This window comes from Filicampus tigris, chromosome 19 (genome assembly GCF_054856515.1).
Source record: "Filicampus tigris isolate MCC_2025a chromosome 19, RoL_Ftig_1.0, whole genome shotgun sequence".
Taxonomy (NCBI): domain Eukaryota; kingdom Metazoa; phylum Chordata; class Actinopteri; order Syngnathiformes; family Syngnathidae; genus Filicampus; species Filicampus tigris.
In genome coordinates this window covers 5,980,525-6,003,413 of record NC_141235.1, presented here as the reverse complement: position 1 = coordinate 6,003,413, position 22,889 = coordinate 5,980,525, and the positions used below count along the sequence as shown (strand labels likewise).

The window sequence follows — 22,889 nt, the reverse complement described above, 5'->3', positions numbered from 1 at the left end:
ACCTTTTTTAAAAAGAGGGGATTAGTCCAGTAAAATGTTAAAGGGAAAAATAAGTATTTCACCTAAATTTAAACAATAGTGACTACAAAATGCACAGAAAAAATTTAAATGAAAAATTAAAATATTTCATTTATTTACATTTTCGATGGTCATCTTTAAATAATGAGTAATTATGATCCATACTGAGGTTACATTAAATTCTAATGACTCCACTCAATGAATTTGTAGGATAAGCTCATTTTAATGACAAGAATAACAATGCAATTGTATAAAAGGACATATTTACATCAAAAGCTTGCAAAAAAAAAAAATTGTGTTCATGGAGTGCTGTTTTGTAGCATCAGTCAGCTAGGAGTTTCCCTTTCAGACTAATTTAAGCCTGAAGACGTTTGGCTGTACCAAAAGGCTTTGGGAGCAGTGTGTTGACTGTTTTTAGTCCAGCGGGTGATCTCCTAAGCGTCCGTCGCCAGGATGAGCGCGGCGCCGAAGATTCCCACGTTGTGCCCGATGAGCTTCATCTGGTTCCAGAACTCCACCTTGCGCGTGTGGTGCCAGTAGCCCAGGTTGCCGTCGATGAGCAGCACGACCAGCGGTAGGGCCGTGGCGAGGACCTGCGCCGCCGTGCGCACGTAGCGCCCCGACAAGAAAGCCAGAGCCAGCGCGCCCAACGCCGCCGCCAGAAGCACCAGCGCCACCTCGCCGCCTGGCAGGTGGTTCAAGTAGGCCAGGCGGTCCTCCTTGCTGTGCTGCAGCGAGTACACCTGCAAGAACACACACAGGTACCATTTTGCTGACAATGGAAAGTATTTTTTAAAAACGTTTTTTGTGCTTATTGTAGTGGCGCACATTTTATTTCTGAAAGGCAAATACAGTAATTGCTCAATACAGTATTTTCTTTCTAGTAAAGGAACCACAAGTCATCAAATGAGTCCTTGCCTGATAAAATGCTCCAGGAATAGAATATCTAAATTAAATATTAAAAAATTCTAACAGCAACAATTTTATCTACATTTATATAAAAGTTTTATTCAATATTAAAGTACAGTTCAATTTCATAAAATGATTAAGAAAGGATATGACTGCAAAAAATTAAATTAACCTTGTAAATAAAAATATTTTTAATTTATAAAAAAAATCTAAAGATAATTGTAGCTCAACCATTTGAATTAACCTAAATATTTAAACCAAAATATATTTATTTTTCCCTTTCTAAAATAATACTTGAGGGGTGGAGGGTAAATTTGTTTTCATAGAATGAAGAGGTACAGATAATGGATGGAATGCTAAAATATTGAATTGTATGGACAGCAACAATTTTTAATTTACCTAAATATTTTCATTCATAAAATTTACTTGGTCCCTGATACCTAAAGTAGGATGAGTGTTAGAATGGAGGTCTTACCACGCAGATGAGGTAGACCCCTAAGAAGATTTGCCCGGTGGACTGCAGGGACCTGCTGCGCGCTTTCTGCCGGTACACCTCGCCCGCCCCGCTGGCCAGAACCAGGAAGCCCCCGATGATGGCGAGCGCTCGGGAATACATGCGCACCTGTGGAGGGGCCGCTTATTTGAGCACTCAGTTTAGTCACGTTTGATTGATACCTGTCGGGGTGCTCACCTTGAGCCAGTCACCGTAGTGTACCTGCTCACTGACGTACGTCGCGTATGTGCTGACCGCCAGCTGGACGGCGGCGGCCATGGCGAACCAACGCCTCTTCACCCCGAACGACATGAAGCTGGCACAGAGCACCGCCGCCCCCATGTCTACGTACAGGTATGGCACCTGGATGTCTGGCTTCCTGTAGGCGACAATCCAAATGATGTCTTATCACGCCATTGATACATTTTATTATTCACTGTTTGGAAACGGTCACAGTTCCAAGGCTATGGCCTGACTAATAGAAGTGCCGCTCCTCACCTCAACATGGTTCCTTGGAAACAAGATGGCACCAAAGCCTTGTCATATAACTAAAAGTAGTGCTTGGATGCCATCTTGTGGCATTGTTTTCAAAGAGTGGAGACTCGTTTTCAGTTAATAATGGAGGATGAGTTCCCCCCAAATATCGTACAGTAGGTGCATTGGTGAGTAGCATTTTTTTTAATGACAAAATTAAAAGACACTAGAGGGGCGTTTTTTTTTTGTTTTTTTTGAAGTTTATTTGATTTCCCAAAATCGTTTTTTAAACTATTTTTAAATTTGTATTTTTCAAAATGTAAATACATTAAAAATAATTTGAGCGTATACTTTTTTTTAAGCAAGTTGAGACTTGGTGGGGGGTGACGTCTGTACGTAATTGTACGTAATTACAGGACACGTCTTCAGTGCTTGTAGGCCTCGCAGACCAACTACACACACTCAAACGTTACACACCCAAAACCAAATTTGGATTACCCAAAGAGAGGAGACCCTAGAAACTATTTGGTTTGGTTACAAATCAAATTAAACTAGTTCGCCATTCCATCGCAATTGCCGAAGGGGTTGATTTTAGCTTTTCGGCTAACTTAACCAAACATGGCGACTTTTAAAGACTTCGCGTTTACAACCATTATTATTTTACCTTTTGGAGTCTGCTCGTTCAGCAAAGAGCATCAGCATACAGAAGCAGTTCCAGAATCCAAAGCGGGTCAAAATAAAGGCGCCCAACTGGCTAAGAAACCTCAACAGCTGCTTCCTACTCGGCGCCGCCATGTTGGCCGTTTACGACGACCGTGCCACATCGGACTACATAATGTCAAAGTTAAAGCTACTCTCTGTTTCGACGAAGTAAGCGACTACGATACAGTCGTTGAAACCTCTTATTTTGAAAGGGACATTTCGCGCGAGAGAAAGGCGTCGTGCGAATGGTGGCTGCTGTTGTCATTTCAACTCTGCTCCAGCAGAGGGCACGCTTGTATACGTTACAACAGATATACAGTATTACAACAGTTCCTAAATAGGGGTCCGGGGCCCCTCGGAGGTTAAAGCCCTGTAACGTAAAAATCATTTGGAATAAATTATGTCGATTTTTTTTTTTTCAAGTAAATGCACAGAAACAAACTCAAGCCTTAGGTTCTGTTTGAAATTTTTGCCCACAGCTTTGCACATGTTAATGTCAATATAAGTGCACATCTCTGTTTTGAAATGTGGAGTAAATAAAGGTGCTCATTTAATGATCATATTTTCTGGCTCACCCTATTTTCAATCTAAATTTTGCTTTCAATTTCAGTGTGTTAAATATTATTGATGATGAAGCACGTGTGTCAGACTCAGTGAGTGAATTGGACTGATTACACTCATGGTCAACAAATTTTTACTACATTTTTTATCAGTGATATCGTAGTGATGCAAGTGAACTTTTCTAGATCATTTATTTTGCGCTGATTCCGACTCTGCCCTTGTTTTCTCTAGCACAATAGATTTTCACAATATTGATATGTGTCTTATAGAAATATATTACAACAGGTGTTTTTTTGGCTCCAAGACTCTTGAAGTTTGGGTATGACTGTGTGTATAATTCAAAATATGTCAGAAAATATGGATTTGTTTATCAATAGTCGGTAGTCAAGCGGCATGCAATTGGCAGCCAGATTCCGTAGCCGAGATGCATTCTGGGATATGTAGTTCAAAATCATCGCGATCTAAAAAGCTCTATCAAACCTTATTTCGTTATAGTTTTGAGTTCTCGTGGGCATTTGGTTGGACATATTTACATTAAAAAGCGTTGAAATACACTATAATAACAATGTCAACATTCGTGTTTTTAATTGCGTCGTTTTAGCTCCAAAATAGCATTGTACAGCATTCTCACATACTGTCATTAAGACAAAAAAAAAACTGTAAATATAGAAAACAACATGCATGCATGGATATTGTTTTCTCTCACTGTGTGTGGGCACCGCACAAGTGTTGTTCGTGCGTGGAAGGGAGGGGCCATGATGGTTGAAACCATGCTGCAGCTGAGCAAAGCAGAGAGAGAGCAGACTTGCAGAGGGAGCTTGCAGTTCCGGCCGTGCGTACAGGTGCATGTAGCAGGTGAGTCTGTCTCTTTCCGCTTATTTCATTTGAAAGTGTCCGAATACGTGCACACACCTCAACCTGGACGATCATGTTTGTGTGCGTTCATAGCTGGGAAAAGTTTTTTTTCTTTTTTGCTCACTTGGCAGCGACTTTGTGTTTTGTCCAGAGGGACCAAACCGTCCGTCTACAACAAGCTCCCGCAGGTTCTGTGTGAATTCTTTGTTAATTAACTCGCCGGTGTATGGAGCAGGGGGGGCTGGGCTGAAAGTAAACCTGCGAGGGATAGACTCTTCGCGTTGTTAAAAACATTGTGAAAAGGCGAGGGATTAAGTCAGCAGAATTTTTATTTGCTTATGCAAAATCTATTTATCTCCTGATAAGTCAAACAGCTCAGAGGACATGTGCAAGCATCGACATTAAAGACACGACGATGATGATGATGATGATGATGATGATGATGATTTATTCATATTGTTTGTTGATCATTATCGCTTGCAATATACAAAAACTAATCTTCCCGAGCCATCAAACAATAAAAAAATACATAAAGAATAAATAGACAATATTAACATAAAACGATAATGCTAATAGCTACTAATGAAAAGTAACCTTGATAAAAAATAAGCTAAATAAAAACAACCAAAAATACCCAAATACATTCAATGTGACATGTGATATGTGATGTACAATTTTCAAATGTCATTATTTAAAGTGGACATAAAAAGCAAAAATGCTTCCTGAAAATCATGTTGTTGTTTGTTAACCTACCCTGTTTTACAATATTTCATGTCTCAGCATAACATAGTTTGATAAACAATAAAGACCAAAAACATTATGTATTAAAAATCATCATACAAAAAAAAAGGCTTGTTATGTAATAATGGTGTTTCAATAGCATTCATACAGAGTTCAATGGAAGTGTAGCTTAAAAACCAACCTGCCAATTTCCCAGCTTTGGCGGTAATATCAGAGGCAAGACTGCACCTGTGTGAATGGATGTTCCACCGTTCCCAGGAGGGGTGTGTGAAGTTTAACACGCGCATCACTTCCCTGCACCAGATGCTCCCGTTGATATCATCTAATTATCGATATTATTATGGAATGCTTTCTCTATGCAATTTCAATTTGGTACTCTTTTGGTGCGATTTAGAACCAATGAATAATGGTTGCTGCTATATAGAACCTATCAAAATGGCTGTTAAATAGTACCCAAAAGTGTTCCCCCATGCATACAAGCCAAAGAACCGCATTTGGGTACTATGTACAGAAGAGTAGTGTCCTATCTACGGTATGTGAAAGTGGGTGCTGCTGTTAGTTAACGATTGATTCTCTCTTTCCCTGCAAGTGTTTGACAGTGGCAGACGGTCCTCCAAGATGCTAACTTGCTCATGTTTCTTCAACATGGGACACCAGAAGGTCCTCCTCCTCCTCCTTCTCTTCTCTCAACTATGGGCCTTCCCCTTCAGCGCTTCGCCGGACGTGGACGTCATCCCCAGGACGACGATCTATCTCAAGGGTGAGGAGGGGAAAAAAAAAAAACACACCTTGTGGCCTGATTTGCTGCCGCATGCTTGCTGGCCTCATCGCTGAGCCACTGGCATAGTTTTCGGGCCCGGAGGCGCCCGGCCTGGTCTCCCAAGTCCTGTCCTACATCACACCGCTCGGCGAAACATTGAACGATTGGCATGTGCGCAGCGCATACTGCTGAATAGGTGTATTCTGTCCCCCGCACTCTGCCGTCCGTCCCGTCGCCCCGACTCACCTTTTCCCTCTCTAACCACTGCGGCAGAGCTGCAGCGAGGAAGGGAAACTCCGTCGCCCTCCCCCTCCCATCATCCCTTCGTGGTGTGATACTCTGGGGACGAGTATTATTAGAGAAGGGCAAGAACAAGCAGGGCAACATCCAGAGCCAACGCTGCCTCGCGTTTAGAGCCATGAGAATAGTGAGAGTGCAGGGTAGAATTCATAGAAGTCACTTTCTGTATCGCAGATGTCAAACTCAAGGGCCGCTAATCAGATGCAGCCCCCTGGAATTACTGCGCATCTCAGAGAATGCATAATTGATGCCCTTTGTATTTAATAGGGGTCTGACGCTATATGTTTTCAGAGTTTTGGGGGGGAAATGAGCTTTTTCTATAAGCGAAGGGGGGGGGGGGTAAATCGATTCAAAGTGGAAAGAGTGGCGCCAAGACAATAACAGATGGCATTAAGTGTTTTACAGCAAATAATTTACACTCTTCAAACTGTTACTGTTTCACTTGTCTGCATTGTTATAAAAATAACCCCTACACAATCTATTGATGTTGTGGTTTCCTAAAAACACAGACTGCTGCTATTGCACTTTCCAAAAAGAAAACAAACCATTGATGTTTCACTTTCCTGAACAGAAGACAATCCATTGCTGTTCCTTAAGATGAAGAAAAACTATTGATGGTGCGCTTTCCTAAGAATAAGGCAAACAATTGATATTGCACTTTTTAAAAATGACTACAAACTGTTCAGTTGTCAGTTTCCTAAAAAGAAGACACACTTCATGTTATACTTTCCGAAAAAGACAAGTACTGTACTAATAGTGCACTTTCCATTAAAAAAAAATCTTCAGTGTTTTGCTTTCCTAAAATGAAACGATTTAAACTTGTTGTACTGAATAATACAGTTTTATTTATGTATTTAATAAGTTGACTCCATTTTTTTTTTATTTTGAGAATTTACAGGCAAAAGTTTGCAGTTTTTCTATATTTTTAATGTAAACATCTGACCACATCAAAGACGAGCACTTTCACACGTACAGAACACAAATGTTTTTTTTGTGGCCCACATTACACCCCTAATTTTGCACTGGTTTGTAAGACAACAACCAAAACGAGTCTGATCTCAAAGTTTTGCCTCACATTGTGAGATTTCGTCAGGCCGCACATCTTCAGTAGCGATGGCGGCGCTCCTTTTGTTTCGCCAACTGCTGCGACGAATGGCTGAATGACATCGTCACACTGACTGCGACTCTAATCGAGATGAAGAGCTTAAAAACCGCCGCTGTCGAGCTGTTCCCAGAAACGTTTCATCAGATTTTTGCGTTCATACGAGCGTGGGCTCTATCATCGCAGACTTTAAGAGCTCGTCCTTGACCTACTTTCTGAGGGACTGCGCTTGTTTTTGTGCTGCGGGGATGCGCTTGCTCCCATGTGCATGACATGTTCCACCCCCTCGCTCCGCCAGTGGTGACACATGTCACTCGGCTTGTACGCTGACAACATTCATAATATGCATCTTCATTTGTACGGTCATCAGTGTGGGCGGACGTGTCAGCCGCATGAATTAAACAGACAGTATGTTTGACAGATGGTCTACTTGAGTGGGAGTGCAAGGACACGCCACCGCATTTGTCACGGGAAGAGCAAACTCCTCCGGCTTGTGTAAGCCGCCTATGAAAATGTGTACAGTAAAAAAAAAAAAAAAAATGACCGTCGTGTAACGAGCCTTAGTGGATGATGACTTTGGCAAACATCCAGAGCCTCCATCCTTTAAAATGACCGCCTTTAAGCTTCAAGGAAAAGGCTGTACGAGTTTAATAGCTTGTCCGGGTGATTGTTATGAGCACTGACTGAGAAACCACAACCACTTTGGGATTACGAGTGGGACAAATCGTTACAGTTTGTCATGGTGTTGTTGGAAAGCTACAATATTACAGTGAGGAAAGTGCAATGGTTTGTCTTTGTTTTAGGAAAGTGGAACAATAGTACATCTTTTTTTTTTTTATTTTTAGGCGTGCGCAACGTCAATCTGACTCATTAGTTGGAAACGAATAGTTTCCGATAGAATCACGATAAGGCGATAAACCATGCATGATGCATCACTATGTCTATGTCAGTGTCAGGAAATGAAGAAATGAAATAGTTGAACACAAAAATACGCTTTTTTGTCAACATATTAAAAAGGTGACATTTTTATGAAGCACTCAGCCCTGATATCAATATTTGATCCAGTTATACCGTAATGTATTGTATTGGAACTTTTGTATCGTGGTACAATATAGATACAGCAATAATATTGATGTTTAATGGTCATACTTAATGGCTAGTTTTAAAGATGGAAGTCAACCCCCAAATTTTCTTAAAAATAATGTGTGACTCCACTAGTCCAAACACGGCGTTCTGATTAATATTGCGATTGTGGAATATGAGTTAAGCATTTTAGCAATTTCAGCGGGGCGGCCATTTTGTCTGAAAATGACATAACAGTTGCTCAGTGCTCAGGAACGATCAATCACGGCTCACCTTTTCCCTGACGCTGAGCCGTGATTGGTTGTTACCTGAGCCCTGAGCAACTGCGATGTCATTTTCGGTTGACAGCAAGTGTCAAAATGGCTGCCCCCTGAGATAGATAAAAAACAGTGGATTTTGCTGCTTAATTCGTATTTTGCAAACACAGTATTAATCAGAATATCAAGTTTAGACTTGTGGTGCTGCATGGAGCATATTATTTTAAAGAACATTTTGGGGTTGACTTCCCCTTTTAAGTTGAAATTGAATACAAATATCGGTATATCTTACGAATGGCCTTCCCACCACCTTACTTAGATAGTCAAGTACAAACCTGACCTGCTTCTGCCACTGCTAGCAGACCTGAAGTAATGCGCGTGTGAAATATTGATGAGAATGACAATCTGAAAAGATGTTAAGTTCCTGTAAGTGCAGGGTGTGAAAAATGTGCATCATTCTGTACTCCAATCCTCACTTGGGAGATCATCTGGATCTACCCTTGGCGGAAGTGAGCTGTCGCAGGCAATGACAAAATTCAAATCCATCACAATTTCCTCATCTAGTTTACACTTGAAGGACACTGGAAATGACCAGATTGGCCCATAGATTGACAGACTCTTTGTGTCTTTTTGGACATTCCTTTTTTTTCAGCGTCCTCAGGACGAACATATCGTTTAAATTTTATGTTGCTTAGTGGAACTTGCTTAAGGGGCTACATTTTCTCAACTTCAAATGACCCCTGAAATGATCAACATGACCCTAAAATAGACACTTCAAACCAACATGGCATGCCTGTCAAATTCACTCACAATTTGCATGTAAATGCTGCGAGATGCTGTCACGGAGCCATGTAAAACACAAAAAAAAAAAAAAAAAAAAAAAAAGAAATGAGAGAGCATGTTAAAACATCACAGGACAGTCGTGTTGACTTTATTGTTACGTAAAGATCTTCTTCTTTCCTTACATCATCGTTGGTTGCAAATGAGTGATAGTCGTCCCAAAAAGAGATCCAGTCAGTCTCCCCTTGCAGCGTTTGTACCCAACGTCCCTTCTTGTGTGTCGCACGCGCTCTTGCCAGTCAAGTGACTGGCTGTGAGTCACGCAGGAAGTCACACGCATACACGGGCTTTAACATCATCCAGACCCCACATGGCGGCTTGCTCGTTTTCCGAGCACACTTTGAAGCCGCCACCTGGGACGGATCAACTGTCAGCCTGTCACATGCGTAACATTAAAACACACATACACACAAAGTTTGATGTGATGAAAGGTGTGTGTGCGCGTGTGATAGCCACGTACCCCCATAACCTCTGACCAATTCCACAAACCAGTGCACTACATTGTCAAATGCTAGATTGTGCTGCATTTGTACAGAATGTTGTGTCTTTTTGGACATGGCCTCTTCAGACTTTTTCGTGGGTCTGCTCTTGATAGAGATGCCTGCTAAATTTCACACTGCTAAGTGTAACTGGCTTCAGGGGCTGATTTTTTATTTTTTTTTAAAAGACCAAAAGACCCATGGAAAATGACCAAACTGACCCCGAATAATCTGCTGAAAACCAAAATGGCAGATGTCCTCTGCTTTTATGGACATGGCTTCTTGAGACTTTTTTGTGGGTCTACTCATGAAAGACATGCTGGTCAAGTTTCATTCTGCTAAGCGAAATTACCTTTGGGGGTTGAATTTTTAAAAGAAATGCGAAGAACTAATTAATCCTCAAATGGCCGCTTAACACGGCAGACTTCCTGTGTCTTTTCAGGCTTGTCTCATGAGACCTTTTTGTGGGCCTAATACTTTCTTAATTTCAGATCCCTATGTGAAACTGTCTTGGGGGCTGAATTTTGTTTTATTTATTTATTTTTTATTTGAAGGACTTCTGAAAAATGTCTGTTTAAAACCAAAATGGCAGACTACAAGTGTCCTTTCAGGCTTTGCGTCTTGAGACAATTTTGTAAGTCTTCTCATAATTGACTGTTTTTGCAAATTTCATTTCGCGAAATGAAACTGGCTTTGGGGGGTGGATTTAAAAAAAAAAAAAAAAAAAAAACCTCAAAGGACTCCTTGGAAATGGCCAACGTGAGCCTTCAACCCAAAATGGCAGACTTCCTCTGACTTTTTTGGACATGGCTTCTTCACCATGCCCATTTTGTGGTCTAGTCACGATGGATATGCCTGCCAAATTTCACATAAGGTGTGCCTAATGTTATGGCCCGTGAGTGACTCACTCTGTCTACAAATTGCAGGCTCTCATAATAACTTTGCAATATTATGACTCCCTCTGACATCCAAATCCTGCATAAACACAACCAAGGTCGCCATCCTGCCTCGGGGCCTCGGGGCCATTGTCTCCGTCATCGTATTCGTCAGCGTTGTTGCATCACGCAGCCCCTATTTTATGATATTTATTTATTTTTTTGTTACCAGATACACGCCAGGGCTTTGGCATGACTCACACGCGCTGCCTTGAGCCGCTGCCGCCGTGTTTGCATAACTGTGTGTCAACATAGCCGCGGGGAAAGGGACGTTGCTGTGCTCGTGAGCACGTTTTGCCCGCTGCCTACGGCGTTCAGGGCGGCGCGTACCGTTTGTGTGTTTGAAGTGGGCGCAGCTGAGGCCGCGCGCTTCTCGCCACCTTTGCGTTTATGGAGGAGGGCTTCTTCTTCCCGCTTGGGTCTTAAAGGGTATACGATATGGAAATGGACTTTTCAATGTTTGTATACATTATTCGTCATCTTTTTTCGCCAAAAATAGACTAATAACGGACTGCAAACGAATGGCGGACCAAATAAAGGGGTTTCCGTTTATGCTTAATCCGTATATTTTACAATTTTTCCCGTCATTCATCAACCGTCAGCAAAACGGGCGTCCGTCGGTGGCGGATTGACGGAAGACGTTGTCGAGTGAAAGAACCACTTTGCCGAAGCGCTATCTTGGCATAGTCAAAAGGTAAGCAGATCTGCAGTGTTAGCACAGGACAGTGTAACAAGTCAAAAGTCAAAGCCTTTTTTTTTTTTTAATCCGAATCTGATCCTGAATGAAACAAAGTTGTCTGTGAAAATGCTCTTCAACGTTTTTCCAGTATCTCTCTTTGTGTTTTGAAGCCTCACCGAGCGTCTTTGCTCTCTTGAGTTCGATATTTTTCAGCACTTTAGCGGGTTCAAGTTCAAGGCAGTGGGGTTTTTATTTATTTAGTTTCCCCAAATCAAAGCTCGCATGCAAAGCACCAAATGTTTGTTTACTGTTAAAGGAGGACAAGAAGAAGTGTCCTGCCTCTGCTTTTGGAAAGCTTCACAGTATGTGCGACGTGATTGATATCATGTGGTTGAAGGGATGTGACCAATCAGTTGTGACGGGGGGGGGCACCTCATTGAAGCCTTATTGTGGTCATGTGACCCACTTCCGTTACGCAACAACACTCAGGGACACTCACGGTGAGTCTTTGGAAGTTTGTTTAGTCTTCTTGTAGCTTTGCTCAGCTTGAAAATGCTCCGCATGTTGTTATTGTGACTTACGGAGGGTTGGGGGTCGCTAAGGCTGTTGCGAATGGGGGCAAGAGGGCTCAGGCGACTTTTTAGGGCATTCAGCAGGACGGCTGCCCCAATACTGCCAAGTCGCATCAGCGCTGGAGCTTCATCATCTTTGTCAGTGTGTGGGTGTGCGATCATATTTTCTTAGTAGGTCGTGCTTTATGTGATCTCGACGCACCCATTTACAGAAAAGACGTAGCATCAGCCAAATTGAAAATGGATGGACGTTCTGTTCATACATCTCAATGTGTCGGAGTAATTCTTAGATACAAACAAGGCGCTTAGGAATAAGGGTTAGGGTTTTTCAAATTAGTGGTTTGAGCAAGGTTCATTGTTTTGATTAGGGATTCAAACTAGGATTTGGGTGCAAAATTTGTGGTTTTTGACAAGGTTTTCAAATGAGGGATTCAGTCAAGTAAGGGTTTCAAAATTAGGGTTTCAAGTCTGGGTTCGGATTTCAATTTAGGGATTCAAGCAAAGGTCGGGTTTTTAAATTGGGGTTTTAAGCCTTTGGTAGGGTCTCAAATGAACGTTTTAAACAAGGGCTAGTGTTTGAAATTAGGGTTTCAAATTGGGATTGGGGTTTCAAATGAGTGCTTCGAGAAAGCTTTAGGGATTCAAATTAGGGCTTCAAGCAGGTAAGGGTTTCAAATTAGTGTTTCAAGACAGGGTTAGGGTTTCAAATTAGTGCTTAGAGTAAGAATTACTGTTTCAAATTGGGGTTTCAAACTGGAGTTGAGGTTAATAACTAGGTCTAAAAACTGTGGCTTTAAGAAAGAAGAAGTTATGGATTGAAATAATGCTAGGTTAGGGTTTCAAACAGTGGTTGTTGTTTTTTTAATCACTGCGCTGATGGAACAACAGAGGCGTAAAGGATTTCACTAATTGCCTAAACAGGCTACAATCCAATTATGAGAGACCCTCTGGTTGTTTGCAGGCCTGCTGGGCAGCGCTCGCTTCGGCGGCTCGGCGCGCAACTGCAGCACCCTACTGCTAGAGGAGGAGGCGGGGATTCTCTACGTGGGAGGAAGGGGAGCGCTATACGCACTCAACGCGTCTGACATCGCCACACCCGCTAGCCCCCAAGTGAGGACCAAACAGAATCCCCCTACCTCCCATTTCCTCTTCCCCCACATACACACACACACACACACACACGCACACTTTTTCTCCACACAAGTTTGCATCCTAAAGGAGGACAGACTAATTTTAGCCTCAAGCAGATTGAGCAAATCCAATTGTGTCCTTTTTGATTTTATGGCTACGGGATTAAATGCAGCATGGTTGAGCAGAGCGAGTGACGTGTTTTTGACGCAGGAATAGCAAATTATATATATATATATATATATATATATATATATATATATATATATATATATATATATATATACTCCTGTACATGTTGGTGACCCCTGTGTCGGACGAAATATTCGATTTTTTTTTTTTAATTATCCATTAGTCAATATTTTTATTAGCTTTTATTTTCCTGGTCTGAGGGTGGGTAAAAGGAAATATCTCATTGAAATAATTCAGCATTTTTGTTATTTTAAACAAAATATATTCGGGTCAATCATATCTCAAGGTACCACAAAACATTTGATGTTGCGGGGCCTTGGGGTCATGACCTTGACCCCTAACACAGGGTCTGTTTTTGTATATGATGTGTGCACTGTACTTGATTTTTGTGACTGTTGCCAGATTGACTGGGACGCATCCCCAGAGCAGAAGAAGCAGTGTCTGAACAAAGGCAGAGACAACAAGGTGCATCCCACGCGCTCCCACTTTGCCTTGTTAGTGGAGGACATCTTGAACGTTGACATCCTGTTGTGTGTGTGTGTGTGTGTGCGCGTGTGTGAGCAGACCGAGTGTTTCAATCACATCCGCTTCCTGCAGCGCTATAACGAGACTCACCTGTACGCGTGTGGCACCAACGCTTTCAGGCCTCTCTGCATGTACATCGTAAGTGTAGCCGATATGCTTGATTGATATGGTGACAAAAGCACTGGGACACTAACAAGCAGTGTCTCGTATCTTCTCCTTGCGAGGATTCCGAACGCTTCAGCTTGCCGTCAGGCTTTGAGGACGGCAGAGACAGGTGTCCGTATGACCCCGCCAAGGGATACACTGGCCTCCTTGTAGGTACGCATCCTGGTTTTTATATGCACAATGCGACTGTTTTTATCGTTAAATACTGTGGTGAAGTCGCTGAGCCTTTCCTGAGCAACTCCACAAAAGAAAAGAATGCTTGGAGGTGTTGTGGTAATGGCTCATTTTGAAATATTATACACTGTTTGTGGCTTTTTTTGCCAGTATCATTTTTTGTTTGTTTATAAATGCATTTGCGCTGTTGTTTGGCTCTTTGGCAAAATTGGATGTTTGTTTTGACCTGCCCAAAATAAACAAACGCATCAAATCAAGTGATTCTGTACATTCTGATTAATAGTGCGTTTGTGGAATATAAGTGAAGCAGCAAAATCCCCCCTTTTTTTAGTTATCTCAGGGGGAAGCCATTTTGTCATTTCTGTCGACTGAAAATGACATCGCAACTACTCAGGGTTTAGGTAACAATCAATCACGGCTCAGATTTAGAAAACAGGCGAGCTGTGATTGGTCGCCCTAGAAATGGCTAAAAACGGATGGATTAACTCTTCTTCCACAAACGCAATATTCATAAGAATTTCTTGTTTCAACTAGTGGGCTTGCATAGAAAATATTCTTGAAAAAATATGTTTGGGTTGACTTCCCCTTTAAATAGGCATTTTTGTCTCATTATGTCCAATGGTGTCCCATATTGTCCCCTACTGTGTCTCATCATGTCCTCTAATTCATCCCTAATATTGTCTATTATGTCTAATATTGTCCCATCTTGTCTCATAGTATCCAAATAATATCCCATCATGTTCCATGTTTTTTCTATTTTCTCCCATAGTGCTCCCTTTTATTTCCTGTCATGTGCCATTTTTTTTACTAATAAAACATTATTTCTGGAATATTCCAAAATATCCAAATATGAACACATAGAGTGACCAATCTGTGGAGATGTAATAGAAGTATACTTTGTCACGCGGAATCCAGTCAAACGTGGCGCATTTAGACCATGCAGGGATGCGAGACTCGCGAAACCAAAGTAAAAAAAACTTTTGTTGCGCGTCTTCTCAATAAGATGGCGAGATGTTTACGGCTTCCCAGTACGAGTTCCGCAGCTCTCCGGACGTGCGCCGCAACTACCCCTTCCCCACACTAAGGACGGAGGAAGCGCCGACCCGCTGGCTTCTGGGTGAGCGTCTCACACTCCACAGTCACACTGTCCTGACCAGATCCCCCCCCCCCCCCCACGCGCACACAACTGACTTCCTGTTCGGCATCCAGAGGCGGATTTTGTGGGCTCGGCCCTTCTGCGGGAGAGCGTGAACAGCTCCGTCGGCGACGACGACAAGATCTACTTCTTCTTCACGGAGAGGAGCCAGGAGCAGATGGTGTACCCCAGCCGGACAAAGGTGTCCAGGGTGGCGCGGGTTTGCAAGGTCTGAACGTCCACCGTCCTCTTCCTCAAACTCGCCACTCATCCCCGCTTGCCACATTTCATGTGCAATCAGCGTCTTTGGTCAAGACTGCAAGCTCAACTTCCTGTCTGTTATGTTTATTCATACAGTATAGTCACACGACGCCTAATATTGTCCTGTTTACCACATAACATGCTCGCCAACAAAATGATTGTACACCCAGACTAATTTTAAGATGATGGTGAGGTATGTGTGTGAGTTTGCTTTATTCAAAATTTAGAACTTCATTCGGTTGGTAGCCCTGTTGACACTCATACTAAGAAGGTTGTCTCTTCATCAGTATTGCAGCAGTGACCCACTCAGAAGTCCCTTTAGGACACGTGACCTTCTTTTTGAGAAGCAGCTCACATCAGGGCAGCTCTTAGAGGAAAAACGATTGAGCCGGCGATGTCAGACATACAGCCGCTGCGGCGATAGGTTTTCAGATAAACCAGTGGCTACGTTTATATGGACAAAATTTCTTTAAAGAGGGAATCAACCCAAACATATTTTTTTCAAGAATATGTTCCAAGCAATATTTATCAGAATGCCTTGTTTCAACTTGCGGGCTTGCATAGAACATATTCTTGAAAAAAATATGTTTTGGTTGATTTCCCCTTAATCAAATCAGAGTTTGGATTAAAATTTTGATCGGATGCACTGTTTTCATGGACACTAAAAATATTGATCGATTAGGACTTGCGTGTTCATGCATCACACTTTTGATCGGAGCAAATTATTTTGACATAAGATCAATCAAAAATAGCGGAAATAGTAGAAACCGAAGGAGCCGTAGCCACGTGTCAACAAAACATCACTCTGTCCATTTCTACTTTGAATGTGACTGTTATTTTGCATATTTTTCCCATTAGCGCTGTTATGTCGAGTTGACACTTCCTAATGGAGATACAAACCATTATCTGTATGGTAAGACCTCTCTCTGTCTGCAGACGGACTGGGGTGGTCAAAGGACCCTGCAGAGGAAGTGGACCTCTTTCCTCAAGGCCCGGCTGGTGTGTTTTGTACCCGAGTACGAGCTGTACCTCAACGTCCTGCGCGGCGTCTTCGTCATGCACGGCAACAACGCGCAGAGCAGCCTCTTGTACGGCGTCTTCGGCCTGGAATGGTGAGAAATTATGTTCAGCTCTCTTTTTCCGTTTGTTTAAGGTATTTTAGCGCTTTTAAAATAATACAAACACAGTTAAAAATTTATTGCAAGAGCAATGCATAAGAGAAAAATATTGGAAAAAAAGAGGATTTCACCTTCAATGATCTTAAGCTTCAAATATTTCCTGTTTTCACTCTTCTTGCAAATTTACAGTGTCAAACATAATATTGTACCGCCATCTAATGGCTGACAATGGAATTACAACCAACATAAAGGGGAGGCAGAGCAATTAAAATGATATATTTTGTACAAAAAAATCTGCGAAAAAGAAGGGGGGGGCTTAATGTATTTAGTCGGATTTGGTTAATTTCTCTTATTGGCATACGCCTTGTTTGAAATGCGTCAGCTCTTTACTTCTCCTCTGTACCCTATCAGGAAGAACATAAAAGCCTCTGCCATCTGCCAGTACACCTTCTCAGATGTGCAGAAGGCCTTTGACGGGCCTTACATGGAGGTGCAGGACTCCAAGTGGAGAGAGTACACAGGCAAGGTCCCCGAGCCACGACCCGGGTCTGTAAGTTGCGCCCAAAACAACCCGAATCCTCGGGCATGCAGAAAGTAGACCTCAGCAGTTCTTCCCCTTCTTCAGTGCATCACCGACGAGCACCGGTCCCGGGGCATCAACTCGTCGCGAGACCTTCCGGACAGCGTGCTGACCTTCGCTCGGAGGCACCCGCTCATGGCCGTCCAGGTGCGTCCGGTTGGGGCACGGCCGCTCATGTTCAAGAGGAGCGTCAACTACGTCCGCATCGCCGCGCACCGCCAGCCTGCGCTGGACAGGAACGTCTACACCGTCCTCTTCCTGGGAACTGGTGAGCGGATGTTTGGGGTGGCAGAATAATAATCCTTGTGAAGCAATATTAGCACATTAGCTGCTTCTTTAAAAGTCTTAGCGTGTCATCTACCATATTTTCTGGACTATAAGTCGCATTTTTTTTCATAGTTTGGCTGGTGCTGTGACTTGTACACAGGTACTTTACCACCACCTTCTTTAGCCACAACATTTGTTTACTATCTCCAGTAACAAAAGGCGCAATAACTGACCCTGACATTTTAAACAGGAATTTGGGGTGCCAGTCTGTGTAAAATCAATTACCACAAAAAATGCGACTTACACTTTGGAACGACAGAGATGTTATTTTTTCTTCTTCATGATGCATTTATGGACTGGTGCGACTTATACTTCTGAGCAACTTAAAATCCGAAACACACAGTAATTTTGACTAGGTTGTGTCTTTTTCTAGATGACGGCTGGCTGCACAGAGCGGTGGACATTGGAGGGGAAATGCACATCATGGAGGAGCTGCAACTGTTCGATCAAGCCCAGCCCATAGAGAGCGTGGTCCTAGCTACGGCCCTTGTGAGCGTAGCCATTTTTTATTTTTTTTTACTATTTAATGCCAACGTGACACAATGAACCGTATTCACCGCATGTCCGGTTGTCTTGCAGCAACGTGTCTATGTGGGCTCCCACTCGGGGGTGGTGCAGATCCCCATGTCGGCCTGTCGGCGGTACACTTCCTGTTACGATTGCGTCTTCGCCAGGGACCCCTTCTGTGGCTGGGATGGTCGGGAGTGTGTGGAGGTGTGGTCGCGAGCGCAGAGGTGAGGCCCTAGGGGATGCACAACACAACCGTAGCTACATTTTTAAAAAGCCCCAAAAAAAAATGCACTCTTGTGGAGGTAATCGTAGATGCTTATTGAGCTGAGTATCATGTTTTCAACTCCAAATTTTGTTTGTTGTTTGGCTTTTGTGGTTATTGATCATGTTTTTTGTGCTCTGTAGCGGCACATGGATGTTTTATTTTTTTTAATTGGGCCCTCAATGCACTGGCGGAGCTCGGATTTTTTTCCTTGGGGGGGGGCAAGGATGTCATAGTAGGTCCGCATAACAATAAAACATTATACAAACTAAAAATATTCTTTAGCAAATGTTAATAAAAATTAATTATATGTCCCCTACGGGGTAACGATTGGAAATATGGGGAAGAAAAAATTCACGGAAAATACCCCAAAATTAATTATCCGGGCTGGCACCAGGGAGGGCAGGGCGGAGAATGTTTGACTTAGCAAATCTGACATTTGTTACACATGTTTATCATGAGTAAACCCTCGAAGATTCTGAAGAAGCCATGCCAGAAAATTTAGGAAATCTGCCATTTTGGTGTGAAGCAGCCATTTTGTGGTGATTTCCAAAAACAGAACTTTTAGTGATGATGCCGTTGTGGAATCATCTCATTCCAGATCGAACCTCACCCAGGACATCCAGAGAGGAACCAGGGGCTGTAGGGAGAATTCGGGAAAAGGTATATGTTGACTTGCGGTTTCCATTCACTGTTGAAACAGATTCTTACGCTGTCCTATATCTCGCGGCTCCGCAGTGGTCCACCGGAGGCGCTCGGTGATGGCAGGCGATGACGTGCTCCTCCAGTGCGAACTGCGCTCCAACCTGGCCATGCCGCGCTGGACGTTGGACGGCAGAGAGCTGCGGGGTTACGGCGTCGATTCGGGATTCCGCGTGGGCACCGATGGACTCCTCATTATCGGGGCTCGGGGCAGGCAGAGCGGCTCGTACCGCTGCTTCGCAGTGGAGAACTCCGTCTCGGTGTTGGTTTACTTGTACACGGTAAGGGTGCACACGGATTCGTACTTCCCGGCGGAGGAGACGACGGCGGCGACCGATCCGTCCACGCTAGCCGGCACGACAGCGGCGATTGACCTGTCCACGGTTGGGCGGCCCTCGCCCACGCTAGCTGCCCCGCTACCTGCCGGGCCACACGCGTACCGACACATGGAGGCCGTGTACATCTGCCTGGTGGCCGTCCTGGGTGGGCTGTGCCTGATGTTGTCCGTGGTCTTGCTTTATGTGAGCTTCTGCACCAGGCGGGTCTCTCGCGGCCGGAAGTTCTCCCAGCAGCAGGGTCTGCACGTCCTGGGGTCCTCAGAGAGGAAAGGGAGCTCCCACGTGGAGCTTCAAACCATCTCCAACGGCCGCCAGGGACGCCGCTCCATCTCGGTGCCCGCTTTCGGAGACTTCCTGCATATCGTTCCCGACGAGGGATCTCCGACGAGCAGCACCCCGCCGGCTGCCCCCCCTCTCCCCATGCCCCCGCCGCTGCCCGACGCAGACTTTGCCAACGGGTTGTCTGCCACGCTGCCCAGCGTCCTGCGCAAGATGAACGGCAATAGCTACGTGCTCCTGCGGCAGGTGGACCACGACGGCGCTTCGCCGCTTTACCACTCGTTTACCGAGGAGCTCAACCGCATCCTTGAGCAGAGGAAACACACGCAGCTGGACCTCCAGCCACACGAGAGCTCCATCTAAAGAGACTAGAAAGGGGCTAAGAAATCCACGCACGCACAGGGATGACATGCAAACTCCAAGTGGGCTGGAGCCTAGATTTGAACTCTGAACTGAAATAGCAGACATGCTAACCACTAGGTTACCGCGCTGCTCTTTAACCATGACATATTTTTCCAGAAATCGAAAAAGATCAACGGAAAGAGAATTGAGTTTGTCAGGATAATTCTTTTTCAGCAGCTTCCAGAGTTCAAAGCATGTCCGCATTGCTTACACTAACAACATGGTTGCAAAGAGAATGGCGCCAGTTTACAAAACCAGTCAGTGTTGCCAAATTGGAGATTTCTTCAACCCCTCTCGTGACTATTTAAAACAAAATGAGCAACTTTGATTCCCGCTAAGAAACTGACAAAGTGAGCGGAATCATTTTCACATTGTTTTTCCCGTATGACAAGTCAGGAAGGCAATCACATGGTCAGTCCCACTGAACATCGCCAAAGACACAGTGCCCATTTATACTTTTGCAAAAGCAGTGATTTTATTGGCGTGTGCTTCCAGGCTGCAAATACTTTGCCGAGGTTTCCCCTCCTCATCTGTACAGCTCTACTTGAGAACAGACTGTGACAGAACAGAAGGAAGGGGAGTCATCGTCTTTGACTTTAGGACCAATCAAAAGCAAGGAAGTTTGATGGCTCATTTTATGATGTTTAATAATTCTTGAACATTTAAATGTTTATTTATTAAGGTTCATGTTACAATAATTTTGTGACAAAAGAGTCTTTTGTTTTCAAGAGGGAAAACCTGTTTCCGCATTATCTGGAAAGAAAATTATTTCTATCATTTCTGCAGAAGTTACTTAAAAAAAGCTGTTTCCAAGCTTGGTTGGTATCAGGAGAATGTGAATTACAGGAGGGATAAGCAATGGGTAAAGTTTGATTAAAATCGTAAATCAAATATTTGTGAGGAAAAAAAAGAAACATTTTATTTCGAGACCATATTGCGCAGACCTAGTCTGAATAAGGCAAAAAGATGAATAATTAAACCTTCTCTTAAACAGCCATGTTCAGATCAATTGGTGTGCTGTCCTGTCTCATGCAAAAGAGCCATTGGTCAAGCCACCCCCCTCTACTGCAGGGTGATTTTCGAGGTTTTTCCACAGACATGCCTACCAAATTCATGTTGCTATCATCAGCAGACCCACAAAAAGTCTCAAGATACCATGCCTGAAAAAACAAAGGACATCTGCCATTTTGCTTTCATGTCATTTCCAAGGGTCATTCAAGGTCAAACTACTCTTAGAAATGTTAATTGCGAAAAACTGAGTTTTCGTCATGTGTGAGACTATGGCAGTGTAGTTTGATGGCTTGCCATACTTTTTTTTTTTTTTTGCAAAAACATTGCACAAATCAAACAAATAAAGCTGCTGGAGGCCAGTAAAATAATTTCAGAGTGGCAAAAGTGTGGCTGATGACAGCTCAGGCCTTCACTCTGACAAGCTGTTCAAACACTCTGACATTGACTTGCCAGTGTTTACACAACAAATATTTTGATCACAAACAAATATGCGACAGAAGGGCAACCAAGCAATCATTGGGGAGGCAATACGGTACACCAAAACTTTTATTTAATAGATGCAATTCAAAATGTCACACTTTGTCATCATTCCGAAGAGTGAGGGGACGGTTGGTGAAGGGATGCCACAGGCCTTGGATGCTGGGGTTGTCCGTGTGGAAGGGCTTGCGAAGGCGGATCACCTCCAGGCCCGACTGACTGGTCAGCCTGGCCAGAACCTCTGACACCTGCGAGGACGTTTTGCTCGCCACAATCTCTTCCCTCACATTGCCGTTTACTGCAGGGCAGGATAATGTCAAAATTAAACACAAAGTCAAAAGGAATAGATTAGTCCAGGCAAACAAAATGTCTATACAATCGATCATTGTGCCATTAAAGCATTCAAAAGATAATGAAATGTATAAGTGGCAATAATTACAGTAATATTAATTAGTTTGAATTTATATTTTTTTCATACTTTATATTTCGCAATGTAATCAAATAATGGATAATTTAATTAATTGTATCACATTTCAATGAATTGTGACTTGACTGTCTTATTGTTTATTTAATTTTGGCACCGATAAAGAAAAATAGCCTGTCAATTCTTACTGAACTAGAGACATGTGTCAGGACGCCCCCTTCAGGATGCAGAGGTAACAACGTAGTATTTTGGTGACTGATTTTAACAGAAGTCACTTTTCGGTCACATTTACAGTCTGCACTTCTTTTACTTAAAGGAGTTGAAACAGTACTTATACTTTGACCCTTTTTTTTTTTTTTTTTTTACACACCTATCGCGGCCACCAACAAATATTAAATCGCCTGTAAATGTTACTCACAAACAGGACTACTCACGGTATTCAGCCACTATTCTGGGTTTGCTGCACGGCTCGGGGGACACATACACGACGGTACCAGGGTTCTGTTTGGCGTAATCCACCACTCCATCTTCAATAAAATCCCTGTTCGAAAACAACAATAGTGTTTCGACAATATAATGTTTTCGTGTATAATGTTGTTCTTACCTAACACCGAGCGAGCTGTGGGCCTTTTTAGAGAAGATGAGGGAGATCCGCTTAAGCTGGCACACGTAACGACCCACGCCGTTTTGGAGGACGCTTTTCAAGAAGCGACTCGGCGTCCCCCTGGAGGTCATTTTTGATTGATTTTTGTGGCTTAAAACATCCAGGGAAAATATGCAAAACAGTTCGATCAGAGGAATGTAAAAAGATAAATGAATTTGCAGAGGACGCCACAGACAGTGTTTCAATCATTTAACACCGGCTGAAACAAATACAAGATGCATATGTTCTCATCCTTAACGCACGTTGCAACCACTTAAGTGAACAGCCATTCTCACCTTATTGATTTATAAAGTGTAAATTGTAATTAATTCTTAGATACTCGAATAAACCCATTTAGATTGCTAAATAAAGAAATTAAAATGCAGTATAGTTCCTTGTTCGTGCACGTTTCGCACCGACTTGTTTTTGTCCTCACACGGTTCGTGAAATTTACATTTCCGGGTGAAACACTCGTC

At 43.2% G+C, this 22,889-nt stretch overlaps 3 protein-coding genes across 3 annotated transcripts; 1 reads left to right on the top strand and 2 right to left on the bottom strand.

The window, feature by feature from the left end:
* Positions 1–221: 221 nt before the first annotated feature.
* Positions 222–2,746, bottom strand: tmem101 (transmembrane protein 101). Its single transcript, XM_086016648.1, has 4 exons — positions 2,559–2,746; positions 1,619–1,799; positions 1,403–1,549; positions 222–761 (listed from the first exon to the last, which is right to left on the bottom strand). Exons 1-4 carry the CDS (start codon positions 2,687–2,689, stop codon positions 453–455), a joined length of 768 nt encoding a protein of 255 aa, XP_085872774.1. The 5' UTR covers positions 2,690–2,746; the 3' UTR covers positions 222–452.
* Positions 2,747–3,913: 1,167 nt separating this feature from the next.
* Positions 3,914–22,584, top strand: sema4gb (sema domain, immunoglobulin domain (Ig), transmembrane domain (TM) and short cytoplasmic domain, (semaphorin) 4Gb). The gene is made up of 15 exons (XM_086017126.1): positions 3,914–4,012; positions 5,343–5,513; positions 12,722–12,870; positions 13,483–13,545; positions 13,645–13,743; positions 13,830–13,923; positions 14,948–15,061; positions 15,154–15,308; positions 16,277–16,452; positions 16,870–17,008; positions 17,084–17,306; positions 17,739–17,854; positions 17,945–18,099; positions 18,739–18,800; positions 18,876–22,584. The coding sequence occupies exons 1-15, from the start codon at positions 3,916–3,918 to the stop codon at positions 19,817–19,819; spliced, it is 2,757 nt and encodes a 918-aa protein (XP_085873252.1). The 5' UTR covers positions 3,914–3,915; the 3' UTR covers positions 19,820–22,584.
* On the bottom strand, positions 21,398–22,831 carry mrpl43 (mitochondrial ribosomal protein L43). The gene is made up of 3 exons (XM_086017127.1): positions 22,375–22,831; positions 22,205–22,311; positions 21,398–21,644 (listed from the first exon to the last, which is right to left on the bottom strand). Exons 1-3 carry the CDS (start codon positions 22,503–22,505, stop codon positions 21,442–21,444), a joined length of 441 nt encoding a protein of 146 aa, XP_085873253.1. The 5' UTR covers positions 22,506–22,831; the 3' UTR covers positions 21,398–21,441.
* Between the last annotated feature and the right edge of the window lie 58 nt (positions 22,832–22,889).